The sequence below is a fragment of the Chelonoidis abingdonii genome, chromosome 5 (genome assembly GCF_003597395.2).
Source record: "Chelonoidis abingdonii isolate Lonesome George chromosome 5, CheloAbing_2.0, whole genome shotgun sequence".
Classification (NCBI taxonomy): domain Eukaryota; kingdom Metazoa; phylum Chordata; order Testudines; family Testudinidae; genus Chelonoidis; species Chelonoidis abingdonii.
The window spans coordinates 144,680,107-144,695,302 of NC_133773.1; the positions used below are offsets into that span (position 1 = coordinate 144,680,107).

The window sequence follows — 15,196 nt, forward strand, 5'->3', positions numbered from 1 at the left end:
CTGAGCCTCCAGTTGCTTAGAGGGGCTGAACTTCCCAGCAGGGCTGCGTGGACCAGTAGTGAGGTTTGAACCTAGGGCTAGAGCTTGGCAAGGAACAAGCTTTGTGGTTTGGTGGCAGTTAAAAAAAAAATTGGTATGGATGGAACTGAATCTGACATTTTGCAAAATTTTCAGCAAATCAGAAACACCTGTTTCAGGTTTGTGGCAGAGACGGGATTTGAACCTGCATGCCCTATGCGAGTTTGCTAACCACTAAATTAGAGGCTGGGTCTCCATGTGCGTGTAGGGGCTGCATAACCTCCTCTTCCTTCTCTGACTGTTTTGGGCATGGCTGAAACTATTTATGTCACATTTGAGAATAGTTTCCAGTCACCCAAAGCTACATTTTTCTTCAAATTAACTATTTGTCCAAAAAAAAAAATTGTCCCCTGCTCAGACCTCAACCCCTTGAGCTGACGGAGATGCTCCACTGGGGGCGGGGGAGGGGGGCATATCTACACTACAATCGTAAGTCAACCTAGGTCAACTTCCAGCCTAATTGCTGTGGTGGCTGATGTCCACAGTACCCTCCTGCTGGTGGGGCGCGTCCCCACCAGGAACACGTCCACTGACTGAGGAGGGGCAGTGTGGGGGGCTGAGCGCCAGGGCTCTCCACTCCAGGCAGATCCCCTCTAGGAACCCAGCTGCCGCGTGGGGCCTCTCGTCTCCAGTGGGGAAATCTGCCCCCGGAGGCTGGTCAGCTGCTGTGTTCCCAGGAGGGAGTTGGGACCCTGGGGGTCAGCAAGGTTCCCAGTGGAGAGCCCGGGTGGCAGCCTGGCTTGCAGTGGAGACCCGGCAGCAGCCGGCTGGGGAGCCGGGAGCTGGCTTTCTTAGCAATTTTGGAGCCATGAAGTTGACAAGACAGCTAATAGTGGTATAAGTAATGCAGAGTCTACACAGACACTGCGTCACTCTAACTACACCAGCACAAGCCCTACACCGCCCCTCGAGGTGGAGTTCTATGTTGGTCTAGTAGGGAACTTACATCGGCAGGAGCAGGGCTATAGCGTAGACACTGACATAGTTAGGTTGACATAAGCCGCCTTGTGTCAGCCTAACTCTGTAGTGTAGCCCAACGCAGCAATAGCAGGCTATTATCCAGCTGCAAAATCGGTAAGCGACACATGGTAACTGTGATAAGCTTTCAAGCCAGAAAACACCCCCACATACAACTCTCAGTACGTCTAGTGAGACAGGTTCACAGGCTGTCGAAGAAGAGCCCAGGTCAAGGTCAAAGCTCAGTGGATGGCACTACAGACTCTGCTGTCAATCTGATTCTGTGGATTTTCCAAACCCAGGAAAATGAAGTGATGGCAAAATTGTACAGCTTGCTTTCTTTCCCCCCTCCCAACTTGTGAACAGGGCAGGGATCATGCAGTAAACAGCTGAATGTTTCAGGTCCTCCCAGCATGAGCCGTTCAATATCCATTCATACATCGTACTAGGGAAACATCAAACCTTCCAAAGCGGAGAGACGCTTTTATTTTTAATTTAATTTTTTTAAAAAGGAGAGAGGGGAATTGAAACTCACGTCAAAAGTTTCCAAGGGGGCGGGGGGGGGGAGTTCATTTACAACAAAAAAATGCTCCCCAATTTGCACACACTTAGAGCACAGCTTCAAGGCCCTGTGTGAGCAGCTGGGGTAGGAGGGTCAAGGCATGTGAGTAAAATTAAAAATCAGGCTCTCTGCATGGAGCAAGCGCATTATAAGGGCCCAGAGGAAAAAGGAGCAAGGAAGAGGGGTGAAGGAGGAGCTGCTTAAGCGTGATGCACATCCTGCTACTCAGTAAGGGAACGGCTCTGTCCTGGAGTAGCTTGATGAAGGCACATTCCTGCAGGATGGGGGGCTGCCCTGCATGCCCCACTGTGCTCAGCTTTCTGCACCTATCCCGTCCTGGGTGCAAACGTAAAGGGTTCTCCTAGGCACCGGTGCCTTTTTGCACAGCAAGCTGAGGGCTAAAGTTGCTTACCAGGATCCCTTGCAGCTCCATCACAGTGCTCTTGCGTTTGCTGGCTGCTGTTGCGCGATCCTGAGAGGGGAGAGCTCTTGAGAGAGGATTCTGCTTTCCCTCCCCCAACACAGACACAGCCGGTGCTCATATCCCAATGGCCCAGGGTCCTTCACCTCGCTCTTGAGGCTGCCAAACAAGCCGGCCAGCTAGGGCTGGCATTCAGTGACATGGACACCTTTCCCCTGGAAAACCACCCCCTCACATCACATTGGCAGTTATCAGCTGGTAAAGAGCCTTGGCATCTATCCACCTCGCGCCGAAGTCAGACTGGTGTGCCAGAGGGGAAGGGCTCCACAGCCCATTCCCCAAGCCCGGGTTGGCTGGATCTGGGGCCCTACAGATGAAAGGCCCTGTCCCATCCCTCTATTTCCCTCCCGGAGCCAGCCAACTACCCCTTGAACCCATGGCTGGATTGGAACCAAGGCGAAAGGCCCAATACCCCACTCCTTGACTCCCCTGCCTCAGCCATCCCCATGACACTGGCTATTACAAGCACCACTGATATCAGGGGGCTGCACTCCCTGGATGCCAGGGACCAAAGCCTCCCTTCCTACACCCCAGTGCCACTGTTTACCTGGGATAATGCAGCCCCATCCTTCTTTGCTGGTCTCAGAGCAACCCCGCTCTTGATCCTGGCCATCATTTCCTCCACTGCTCGAGCTTTTACGTCATCGGTAGCAGGTTCGCCTGCAGGCACAGGAAGAATGAAGCTCAGTATTATTTGTATTTCTACAGTACCTGGGAGTCCCAGTCATGACCCAGGCCCCCGGAGCGCTAGGTGCTGTACAAACACAGAACAAAAAGATGGTGCCTGCCCCAAAGAGCCGACATTCTAAATATAAGACAAGAGACAACAGACGGAGACAGACAAGGAAACCATGGGACAGGACTGTTTTATAGGCAGCATGACAAAGGAGAGTTCTAAAAGTGGATGATGAGGTGACTTCCTGGAGGTTTATGGAGGGGGGGTGCATCCCAAGTGTGTGAAGAGTGAAGGATCAAGGAAAATAAAATGGAGCCCATGTTTCAATCTCGCTCTATGTCCAACAGCAATGGAGGTGGTTCAGAGCCCCACTAGGAGGTCTGCTGCGATCCTGTTGAGAGGCACAGACTGGCTACATGACATTGCAGGAACACAGGAACCAAAGGGACATTGGATGAAACTGGGCAGTGGCACAGCCAGAACTAGCAAAGGAAATATTTGTTCACACAATGTGTAATTAACCGGTGGAACTCACCGCCACAGGATGGCGTTGAGGTCAAGAGTTTACTAAAATTCAGAGAGGGGGCTGGATGGTTCTATGGATAACAAATTTTGGAAGGGATATTAAACGTTATATTTCAGGTCTTAAGCCGATCTCAGTTAGAGCCAGGATGAGACCTAGTGTGTGGTGGGGAGTCAGGCAGATTATCCCACATCTGTACTGTGGGTTTTACACCCTCCTCTGAAGATTTGGTGCTGGTGCCTGTCAGAGACAGGATCCTGAGTGAGATGGGCCATAGACCTGATCCACTCTGGCAGTTCCAATGTAACGCTTTGTCCTTCTAGCGTGTCTCTCATCTGAAGATCTCCAAGCACGTCACACACACCAGCCTCACAACCTTCCCTCAGAATGACGCAGGCATTGTCAGCCCTCTTTTATCTGGGGGAAGCCAAGAGTGGGAGGGACTTAGCCAAAGACACACAGCAAGCCAATGGCAGAACTCCTGGATCTGAGCTTTAAGCACAATCCCAGTTGCTCTTGTATAGCCAGGGGCGGCTCCAGGCACCAGCACGCCAAGCACATGCTTGGGGCAGCAAGCCTCTGGGGGCGCTCTGCTGGTCACTGCGAGGGCGGCAGGCAGGCTGCCTTCGGTGGTTTGCCTGCGGAGGGTCCGCTGGTCCCGCAGCTTCAGCGGACCTCCCACAGGCGCCTGCGGGAGGTCTGCCGAAGCTGCGGGACCAGTGGACCCTCCGCGGGCACGCCGCCGAAGGCAGCCCGCCTGCTGTGTTTGGGGCGGCAAAATGCCTAGAGCCACCCCGTGTATAGCTGCGTATTCCGGTAGCCTCTCTGCACTTGAGCAGGGGAACTTGAAGTCTCCCTTCTGCACTGGTTTAGTCCCCCCCTGGATCTGGATCTGTCTCTGGTACTTATCTGATTTAGTTGGGGTTGGTCCTGCTTTGAGCAGGGGGTTGGACTAGATGAGCTGCAAAGGTCCCTTCCAACCCTGATATTCTAGGATTCCATGATCTGCCTCCCCTCCCCAAGTATCTGAGCACCTCACAATCTTAACGTACTTATTCTCACAACCAATATTACAGGTAGGGAAACTGAGGCACAAAGAGACTAAGGCCCAATGGTTAAAATCAATGAGAGTGAGGTGCCTAAATACCTCGGAGGATCTGGGCCTTAGTGACTTGGCCATGGTCACACAGGGCATCAAAACTCAGTCTCAGGCTAGCACCATAACCACTAGACCACCTTGCCCATTCAGCAGCTGTGACCAGCTTGGCCCTGTTCAGTACATTCACTCCAGCACTCAAGCACCACTGAAATGCCCCAAGCCAGTGACCCGCTGTAGCCCTGCAGCAGCAGGCTGGTTTCAGCCTAGAGTCCAGTAGCCCTCCAGAAAGGCAGCCTGGATGATAAACTGCCTTGACCCCCATCACCTCCCCCTGCGTGCGGAGAGGTCAGCGCCCAGTGGAATGAGAACACTTGAGAGCGCTGTGCCCCCACACCAGCGGAGCACCAGGAGATTCAGCATTAGCGCCGCGAGCGATGCCTCTCGAGTCAGGTTGGGCAGCGGTCCGGGCTGGCTTACTGGGTTTCTGTTGCCGCATTCCTTTCCTTTGCTTGATCACCAAAAGGGGACTGGAAAGAAAAGAGAAGTATGAATCCATTGCCACGGAGAGCACCCCGGGCCCCACCCAGCCCCACTCCACTCCTCTGCCTCCATCCCAACCCCACCATCCTCTCCCAGCTCTCCAGCCCTCAATGCCCCCCTCCAGCTCCCTGAAGCCCCCTGAGCAACACAGAGGAACCATGAAGCCCCCTGAGCAACACAGAGGAACCAGGAAGGGAGAGTCTCTCCAGAAAAATCCGTCAAAGGACTGAGTTAACTCTAGTGTCTTCTGTCTGTCCAGGTCGTTATATGGCCCCATCACCACAGAGCTGAGGGCGTCCCATAGCACTTCAAAGATGGCAACATTTTGTTTTTCTTTTCTGGCCCCTAGCTCTGGTCGGGTTTGACACTCAGGACAGGGTTCAAAGCCTGTGAATTGACAGGAAATTGGCACATGATGCCCCCAGGGCGGGAGCATGTCACAGACAAGGCCCCAGCTGGTGTTTTCTAGGACTCTCAGCCGCAGTCCTTGGTTTCTAAGGGGTGTCAGGCCCCTCCTGCAGCCCAGGAGTGGAGGTGCTGGAGGGCTGCAGGGAGAGTGGAGGCCAAAGGAGGGTGCTTAGGAGTAACCCAGCGCTGCAGGAGGAGGAGGCCAGGGAGCACTTGCGCGTCCCTGGATCTTCCAGCCGATGGATAGGCCATGGCTCGCTGGAGGGGAGTCCCAGGCCCCCACAGTTATAGCTCCCAGACTGACTCCAGTGTGACCAATCCCCTGCCAGAGCCCTGCACCCTGATACACTGACCCACCAGAAGCCCAACACCCTACGCAACCTATGCCAGGCTTTCCAAATGCCCCAGTCCTTGGCCAGAACCCCTCATCCTCAACACATCCCTGGCAACCCCTGCCAGAGCCCCAGACTCCCCCTACCTGTCCAGACCCCCACACCACCTATATTCCCCACTAAAGTCCATGTCCCTGGTGCTCCCTTCAGAGCCCCTTCACAACTGCCCCTTGGCAAGACCCCCCACATCCTCTGATGCCCCTGAGAGAGCCCTCCAGCCCACCATCCTCTTCCAGCCCTCCATGCACCCCCCCCCCAGCTCCCTAGAGCACCCACAGTGCTCCCCTTGGCCCGGACCTCTGCACTCCACCCCCAGACGGTCAGTGCCCCTGCCAGAACTCTGTACACCCTTTGTCCCCCCACCCAGTAACTCCATGTCTCCCCTGTTGGCAGGCACAGAATCGTGCAGGGGAGGAGCGTGAATGTACAGGGAAGCCGTGTGGGACCCAAGGCTGGGAGAGCAGGAGATAGGGCTGGGGGCAGATGTAAATTGCATTTAGTGCTGGTTACAGCCCTAGAGGAAGTCCCCTCCTGCCCCAGCAATCTGTAGCACAGCAAACTCCCCCACTTGCCTGTGTACAAGGGGGCTGGGGTCCCTGATCAACGAAGGGGAGACCCATCTCTGTGGTCCATTCTACCCTTGACTACCCGCGTAGAGAGTAACTGAGCTGAGATTCAGCAAACTTGTTTCACACAAGCCACCTAACATCAGAACTTCCAGTGGCTGCTGACCTGACGGAGCTGGGCAGCATGAAGGTAAGAGGCTGTACAATTCCTTACCCCCCCTGGGCTCCCCACGCATTCCCGAGGCATTCACAGCAAAGTTTCTCACCCCATGGCTCGTGACTCAAAATTGGGTTGCCAGAATGTGTCAAAGAAGGGGGGTGGGGAGATGCAGGGTGGGTCCTGTCTGGGGACCCCAGGAGTGTGTTGCAGAGCCTGCCTTGTCTTCACCCTGCAGTGGCAGCTCCTGTGGCTCCAATGGGCTGGCTGGGCTCCCCTGCCCGCTCTGGGTGTTGCAACACAGAGCGCGAGGTTGCAGCACAGCTCAGGTTTGGCCCAGCCGCCCCCATCATGGTGATGCAGGCTGGCTGGGCCAAACTAGAGTGAGTGGTGCCGCGGCCCCATGCGCTGTGCTGCAATGCTACTCTGGCTGGTCCTCGGTGGGGGGCTGGACCAAACCCGCAGCACCAGGCAGTTGCAAGGCCTGGAGTGGGGAGTCCTGCAGGACAGGAGCCGTGGCTATGGGAGGCCAGGGGTACTTATTAGCACTTTATATTAACCCGTATGCTGTATATCATGGGTAAGACGTAGTTACTAACCCAGGTGGCTTTTGCACTAAAGCTATCGAGTGGCTCCTGAAAAGCCATCCAGGGTTATCTATGGGTCCTGAGTCGAGAAAGGCTGAGAACCGCCGGTTTGCAGAAAACACTGGCACAGGCATACGCCGCGCATGGACTAGGCGTGTGCCATGTCCCCGCCCAGTGGCTGGACTCTGACTGACAGCCAGCTGCTGATGCCCCGCTAGAGGAATGACTCCCTTAGGGCCAGCGGTCTCTGTAGGGGAAGGTCTGGGTGTGGGTGGCACTTACTCCACGGGGGCGGAAGATGCTGGCAGTGGCAGAGGAGGTGGGGGTGGTGGGGGTGGGGGAGGAGCCACTTCTGGCGAATCAGGTTCAGAAGGCGGGGCTTCAGCCCTCTCCAATTTCTCTTCTAGCACCGCCACTGAAAGGGAATGCAGGTAGCAATTTGGTCAGCGCGCGGGGGGCCACAGATCCTGGGCTAGACGGCCCAGTGGTCTGACCCAATACGGCTGTTCTTATGTCTCCCCCCTCGCCGAGATGCTGGCCTGTGGAGAACCGGCCTTGGACAGCTGGCTGGTCACACGATGCTGGCTCCTCCATTCTCTTCCCAGCTGCTAATTTGCATTAAAAAATACACCACGCCTGTTCGGGGCCGAGAGTGAGGGCTGGACGGAGGTGACGTGACTGTACGTGAGAAGGGAGGTGGGGGGCCATGGAATGGCAGGGGCAGGGGAAGCAGGGCTGGGCAATGGGAGGGGAGGCTGTGGGGGGGTCGAGCTAGGAAAGAGATCAGCCCAAGTCACCTCCCGCAATCAGATCCACATGCCCCCAAAGCTTGGAGAGGTTTGAAATCCAGCTCCAGTGCTGGGGTCTCGTCCGCACAAGGGGTGAAGCCCCAGCTCTGGGGCTCTGCACAGCCTTAGACGTGCGGGCCGGGGGAGGGTCTGAGGTTCTGAACTGCATCGCTGGAGTCCAGCAGCTGTAACGTCCCCTGTAACACCAGGCCCCACTCACGAGAGGGTGGAGAGACCCTCGGCATGGATGGCTCTCGTACAGCCAGCCCCCTCGCCAGGAGTGTCCGTCAGATCCCAGCAGGGAGCAAGGGGGGGCTGGGTGCTAATCGCCAGGTGGAGGGGCCAGCACAGAAGCAGTGAGGAGAACATGTACCTTTCCCCTCCAACACCATGTTCCTCTCCTCCGCCTGGTGCAGCTTGTCCCCCAGCTGCAGCTTCTCTGCTTCGGCTGCAGCCAGGGCTGCTCGCACTGTGCCCAGCTCCTCCTGGCTCCCCTCTAGCTGCTCTTCCAGACCCTTCACCTGAGGGCAGAAGAGAAGAGGAGTGCAGGGGGCAGGAGGGTTGGGAAGAGCTGGCCTTGTCCCAGTCCAGGAGTCCCCCAGTCATCCACCTGAGAGACACGCTGTGTTCCCTGGCCATCCCCCCAGGGAGCCACACCAGCACCAGGGCATGTGCCTGCGGCCTTGGCCTGGCTGCTTGGAGAGAGGTCACTCAGGACACCCATGGGGCTGCCTGGAACATACAATATTACACATTCCATCTATCTGTGTGGTTTGGTCTAGGACCACACAGGGAGGGGGCAGCCAAGCAGGGGTGACCTGAGCATATGCAAGAGTGGGGCTCTTAGCCCGGATTGCCCCACTGAGCAGGACATATGGGACCACTCCAGCGTCATTAGCTTGGCAGTTTTCCCTGCGACCAGGCAGAGCTTGAGAGTCTGGCTTGGCCCAGGGAGGATCTGAGTGGGAAAGACTGGAGCCAAGAACTTTACGGGATGTGGGGGATAAACAGCCAGTCTCCAGACACCATGGCAGAGGGGGAGGCAGGGACTCCTGGGGAGCAGGCTGAACCCCAGTGCCCATAGCTGAGAGTGTCTGGGATAAGCTAGGCCTCCCTGCGTGTGTCTATGTTGCACACTAAGCCGGGCTCTGACTCAGGTTTGGGCCCAAGCCCACTTCTGTCCACACACACCTCAGTCTGATTTGGGTCAGCGAGCACCTGGGACCCTGCTCCTAGAACCTTGCTGGAGTGGGTGGGTCAGAGCCCAGATCCTGCTGGCTGCTGTGACTCGGATCCAGGCCCTGTCATTTTGCAGGGCCTTTTGCAGACCTGAGTCAAGAGGCCCGCGCAGCGAAATGTGGATGCGTTAGCATGGCTGTGAAGCCTGGCTCCAGCCACTGCATACCCAGGTTTACAATGCAGGGTGGACGCTCAGCAATGCCAAGTCACAAGCCCGGGTCCCCCAGACCTGGATTCACAGTGCAGTGCAGACCCCCCCCCCCCCAATCAGTCTTTAGGTGACAGAGACATGGGCTGACCCTTTTGCTGGGCCATGTCCATTCAGCAGCACTTGGGGGAACAGGCTGTTGGGTCTCCGTAGTCCCTGCTGGTGGCAGCTCCGAAGGGCAGACTCCCAGGGCTGGATCCCCTGGGACCTGCTGGGCAGTCACGGGGTCACACAGGGCTGGAGCCCAGGGACCTGGCCTGAGAGTGGAGGAAGCCTAGCCTGTCCCTGGTTACCGAGACAGTCTCTAACCTTTTCCTGGTGCTCCTGCTTGGCTTCCTCCAGCATCCCAGTCAGGCTGGCCACCTCGTTCAGGGCCTGGAGCAGCTGGGCATTGGGGCCCACGTTCTGGAGCAGGATCATGCTCTGCCTGTTGGCTTCCTTCTGCTTCACCAGCATCTGTGCCCAAGAGATTGGGGTGGGTTCAGTAGAAGGCTCATGGGTACCGCATCCGCCGCTGAACTCAGCCCACTGGCAGAGAGACCCAGCCGTCCTTCAATGCCTGCATCGACGCCGCTGTTCCCACGGCCCCTCCCAGCTCTGCCCCCCAGGGGCGTCTGGCGTTACAGCACGTGAGGTGACTCTCTGCTGCTTTTGGAACAGAGCAGTCACCAGGCGCTGTTCCCGGCTCTGCCACTGACCAGCCAGGTGACCCTGGGCAAGTCTCTTCTCCTCTCCGGGGCTCGCTCTGCATCTGTAAGGTGCTTCCATTGGGAAGCACTTGGAGAGGAATGCGTGGAAGGTGCTGGGCCCCGCGGCCCACTCCAGGCAATAGGAGGCTTCCGCTAACTTCAGTGCACACTGGGCCAGGCACTTGGAGACGCAGGAATTTGTATTTTTACTCCTGTTAGCCCTGGGGCAGGGAGTCGGGGCCTATCTCTGTTAGCCCTGCCGGGCCAGCCCGGCTGTGGGGCAGGGAGCCGGGGCTGTCTCTGTCAGTCCCGCCTGGCCAGCTTGGCTCCAGCCAAGAGAGACGAGGCCTGTCTCCGTCAGCCCCACCGGGCCACCTTGGCTCCAGGTGAGGGAGCCGGGGCCTGTCTCCGTCAGCCTCGCCGGGCCAGCTTGGCTCCAGATGAGAGAGCCGGGGCCTGTCTCCATCAGCCCTGCTGGGCCAGCTTGAGCAGGGACTGGAGCCCAGGGCTGGGATAGCAGGGAGCTGCAGGACAGGATTGAAGAGCATCAGTCCCGCTGGGGAGAGGGGTGGAGGAGGCGAGCCTAGGACCGAGATAGCAGGGGGGCTGCAGGACAGGACTGAGGGGCATCAGCAGAGCTGGGTGCAGGATCCAAGGGGTGTTCTCCTTTCCTCCTACCCCACACACCTTCCTCCTCTCCCTCTTCAGTCCTCGCAGCAGCCCCTGCACAGGAGATCGCTGCCCCCGCGCCATCCTGTACCTTGTGGGCAAAGGTCTCCGCGTGCTGCCTCAGGTCCTGCTCCAGCTCCAGCTGCTGCATGGTCTCGCTGTACTCCTGAGCGACCATCTGGGACACTGCCCGGGGAAGAAGAGCCGTCACTCAGCCTCTCCCCATGTGTCTCCGAGGCATCAGCCACGGCACTGACCAACCAATCGCCGGCTCCGTGAGACACTGGGGGGCAAATTCAACCCTTGGCTTCTAGAGGCGCAGCACCCGCATGGGCTGGGGCAGTGAGAAGGGACTGATCCTGCTCTCCTCCCTCGGGACAAATTCCACCGCCGTCACTGGGAGCTTTGCCTGAGTAAGAACTGCAGGATCAGTAACACACCAGCAGCTCTTAGACCTGGTCCAACTGCCCAGCCCTCACTGGATTGACAGTGACCTGCTCCAAGGCCTGGTCTACACTACGACTTTAGGTCGAAGTTAGCAGCGTTACCTCAATTTAACCCTGGACCCGTCCACACAACGAAACCTTTTTTTTTTACTTAAAGGGCTCTTTAATCCAACGAGGGGATTAGCGCTGACATCGGCCTAGCCAGGTCGAATATGGGGTAGTGTGGACACAATTCAGTGGTATTGGCCTCCGGGAGCTATCCCAGAGTGCTCCATTGTGACTGCTCTGGACAGTACTCTCAACTGAGACGCACTGGCCAGGTACACAGGAAAAGGCCCATGAACTTTTGAATTCCATTTCCTGTTTGGCAAGCGTGTTTGCAGTATGATATGCACATTGCGAGGGCATGTTGCCCGGCCCCTACTTTGTGAGAAGTCTATGACCATGTCCCTCTCATCACCACGCTGCTGTCGCCTCCTCGCCTGGTTTTGCGCAAAACAATTGTCTGCCGTTGCTCTTACGGAGGGTGGGGCAACTGACGACATGGCTTACAGGGAATTAAAATCAACAAAAGGGGTGGCTTTGCATCAAGGAGAAACACAAACAACTGTCACACAGAATGGCCCCCTCAAAGACTGAACTCAAAACCCTGGGTTTAGCAGGCTGTTGATTTCACAAAACAAATCGGGTCAATTTCTTGTTTTGATCCATCTATCTTTTACATTTTAGGCTGGCAGCAGATAGCACAGTACAATTGCAAGCCATCGTCCTCTCCTGGGTACTCGGCAGAAGATGCTGCATTATGATTGCTAGCCATCATCATCTCCTGGCTGCTCACCAGAAGATGGTACAGTATGAGTGCTAGCCATCATCATCTCCTGGGTGCTTGGCAGAAGATGGTGCAGTATGAGTGCTAGCCATCATCATCTCCTGGGTGCTCGGCAGAAGATGGGAATGACCTGGCTGAGTCACTCCCATGTCTGCCAAGGTGCCCCTGACTGATCTCGCTGAGGTCGGTGAAAAGAGCACCCAGGAACATGATGACGATGGCTACCAATCATAATGCACCGTCTGCTGCCAAAAGGCAACGAGGAGCTGCTGTGTAGCACTGCAGTACCGTGTCTGCCAGCAGCACCCAGGAGACTTAGGGTGATGGAGCTGAGTGGGCTCCATGCTTGCCGTGGTATGGCATCTGCTCAGGTAACCCAGGAAAGAAAGGCGTGAAACAATTGTCTGCTGTTGCTTTCACGGAGGGAGGGAGAGTGCGGCCTGATGACATGTACCCAGAACCACCCACGACACTGTTTTTGCCCCATCAGGCATTGGGATCTCAACCCAGAATTCCAATGTGTGGTGGAGACTGTGGGAACCGTGGGATAGCTACTCACAGCTACCCACAGTGCAACGCTCTGGAAGTCGACGCTAGCCTCGGTACTGTGGACGCACTCCTCCGACTTAATGCACTTGGAACATTTTGTGTGGGGACACACACAATCGACTGTGTAAAAACAGCAGCAAAGAGTCCTGTGGCACCTTATAGACTAACAGACGTCTGTTAGTCTATAAGGTGCCACAGGACTCTTTGCTGCTTTTGCAGATCCAGACTAACATGGCTACCCCTCTGATATTTGTTTAAAAACAATTTCTAAATAACCGACTTCTATAAATTCAACCTAATTTCATAGTGTAGACATACCCCAAGACTCTACCCCCCAATAAGCTCCCTGCTCCCCTTTGACCAGTTCCCAACCCCACCCCACCCCAGCCATGGCCAGGCCGATTCCAAGGGTGTGTCCCTTGCGTGGCCGCAATAAACACAATGCGGGTTGAATGTAACAGGGAGCGATAGCACGACCAGCTCAGCTGATGCCCCTCAGCCCTGATCTGCAGCCCTCACTGCTGCAGGGCTGCCAGCTCTCCTGCCGGCATCCTGACTCGCAGGATATTTGGAGGGGTGAAGCCCCAGCTCCTGGAGTTAGGTGAGACTTTCAGCTATCAGAGCTAGCGCAGGTATATCTACTTGAGCTGGAGATTACACCTCCTGCTGCAACGTAGCCATCACTTGACTCTCTCTGTGCCTGAACAATGGGTAACAACACTGCCCTACCTCACAGGGGCCATGGGAAGACGATAAGTCCTATAGGTAGGTTCTTGGATGGGTTCAGACAGGAGTTCTAGCAATGGATTTTCATCAGGTGCTCGATGGGACGTGTGGTTCACAGTCACACAGGTGCTTTGGAGAAGGTATTTGGAGCACAACAGCTAAACGTCTAGGTACTCATCAAAATAAACCCACTGATCTCACCCCTCCACCCCCCAAGTTCCAGCCGAGCTTTGGGAATGAGCCAGCCAGTGAATGGGACACGAGGAGCAAGCAGAGGGGACAAGACGCAGAAAGGAAAAAACCCACATGGGAGCAGGGCCACAGGAAACTTCATCAGCTGGGATGGACCTGGCCCAAGTCGTGCTCAGTGACCTGGGCTTGGAAAATGGGGGCAAATGTTCATGAAACATTTCGAAAATTCAGAACTGGATTTTCATTCCACCGGTTTCCAAAAGGCCCAGTTCCCACTTCCCAGGTGGGTTTTTTTCTGTGAGAAAACCTCACACTGAAAATATTAATTTTTGAAAATGTTCTGATTCATCTTTTTGGGGGGGAGGGTGATATGTTTTTTCATGTTTCTCTGGTTTTTCTTCCCCCCCTTTTGGCATGGAAAAGGGGGAGGAAAAAAGGAAAAATGCTAAACTGAAAAACAAAGAAAAAAAACAAACAAAATGGCTAAAGTTTTCAATCATTAGTTTCACTGGACAACAAAAGGAAAATTTAAACAAAAAACGGTTTGGGAAACTTGTCCGTGTGGCAGGAAGGCCAGTGTTTCACTGAAAACATGGCAGTTCTGTCCACGACTGTGCAGCGGACTCACCTCTCTTGTACTGCTTCAGGGCCTTGTGACTCCGGTCCATGGCGGCCTGCAGGGACTGCCTCTCTGCTCTCTCCTCTTCCACCTGCAGTGGGACACCCGGTGTTTGCAGCTGGTTCTTTATTTGCACCAAATTCAGCCCCATTGACCTCAGTGGCCCGTGGGCTTGAGCAGATCCTGGGCTTGATCCAACCCCGGCACCTATGAGAGGGCAGCGTTCACCCCAGGGGAGGGTAGGTGGCTGTGCACAGAGAGGCCTTTGGATCTGGCAGGCTCCCCCCTGCCTCCCTGGCTTAGACGTCCAGGGAATCTGCACCCAAAGAGCTGTGAGGACAGTCAGGCACCGGGAAGGCCTGTAACTGCACCAGATTCCTAAGGCAGGTTGAAGGCTGACTCGGCTGAGGGTGGCATGAAGTGAGCTCCGTACTGGGCTCTAAGGGGCTGGCGCTCAGGGATGGTCTGTGTCAAACCCTCCGCCATTAGCGGTGATAATGAAGCCATCACTCTGCCCCTAAGAGAAAAGTTCTCTCTGTGAAAAGCGTCTGCTGCTGGCTTGTGCTGGCCAAAGCCAGTGGCTTAGACTGAGCAACTGCCAGCATCCATGGGCCTTCAGCCAGCTCGACCTGGCCCCTGGGGACTAGCCCTGGTGGAGGGGGATCCCCAGCAGGTATGGAGCCAGCGTAGGTGGCTCCACGTCACCCCCAGGGGCGAGCCGGAGCTCTGCTGCAGTCTGGCTATTCCCAGATGCAGCAGTGGCCCGTACAGGCCATGGGCAGCCGAGTGCAATTCAGGGCAGCCCTCAGGATGCTCTATACTGTGGTGAAGGGGAGTTGCCCTGGGCAGCCCCAGCATTGGGGACACACAAAGGAGGAATCTGCCAGCCCCCTGGGGCTCTGAGCCAAGGCCAGGGAGGAATTCAGCCTTTATTTTCTGACATACACCAGTGCAAACCCGTTGAGCTCAGGGGAGCTATATGGGACTGACTCTAGGGTGAGTGAAAGGGGAGCCAGGCCTGGGCATTCCCCAGATAGTGATGGGGCCAGCAGCATGCATCAGCTCAGCCCGCCACCTGTGCACTGATTATTGATTTGGATTATGGTACCACTGAGCACCTCACCGTGTAGACACAGTGTGAAGAGACAGCCCCTGCCCTTGCGAACTTACAATCAGCATGTCAGGCTACAGACAACAGGCAGCGACAGACAGGGGA

General features: G+C 56.0%; 1 protein-coding gene across 1 annotated transcript in view; it reads right to left on the reverse strand.

Annotated features, from left to right (window-relative positions):
- Positions 1-15,196, reverse strand: part of LOC116814667 (shootin-1-like) — a 47,872-nt gene that overhangs the window by 3,759 nt on the left and 28,917 nt on the right. Inside the window, exons 7-14 of the mRNA XM_032762430.2 lie at positions 13,990-14,071; positions 10,711-10,805; positions 9,571-9,717; positions 8,188-8,335; positions 7,309-7,441; positions 4,854-4,903; positions 2,626-2,738; positions 2,010-2,069 (exon numbers count right to left, since the gene is read on the reverse strand). Of these exons, the coding sequence (XP_032618321.2) occupies positions 2,010-2,069; positions 2,626-2,738; positions 4,854-4,903; positions 7,309-7,441; positions 8,188-8,335; positions 9,571-9,717; positions 10,711-10,805; positions 13,990-14,071 (828 nt within the window). The remainder of the gene's footprint in view (positions 1-2,009; positions 2,070-2,625; positions 2,739-4,853; positions 4,904-7,308; positions 7,442-8,187; positions 8,336-9,570; positions 9,718-10,710; positions 10,806-13,989; positions 14,072-15,196) is intronic.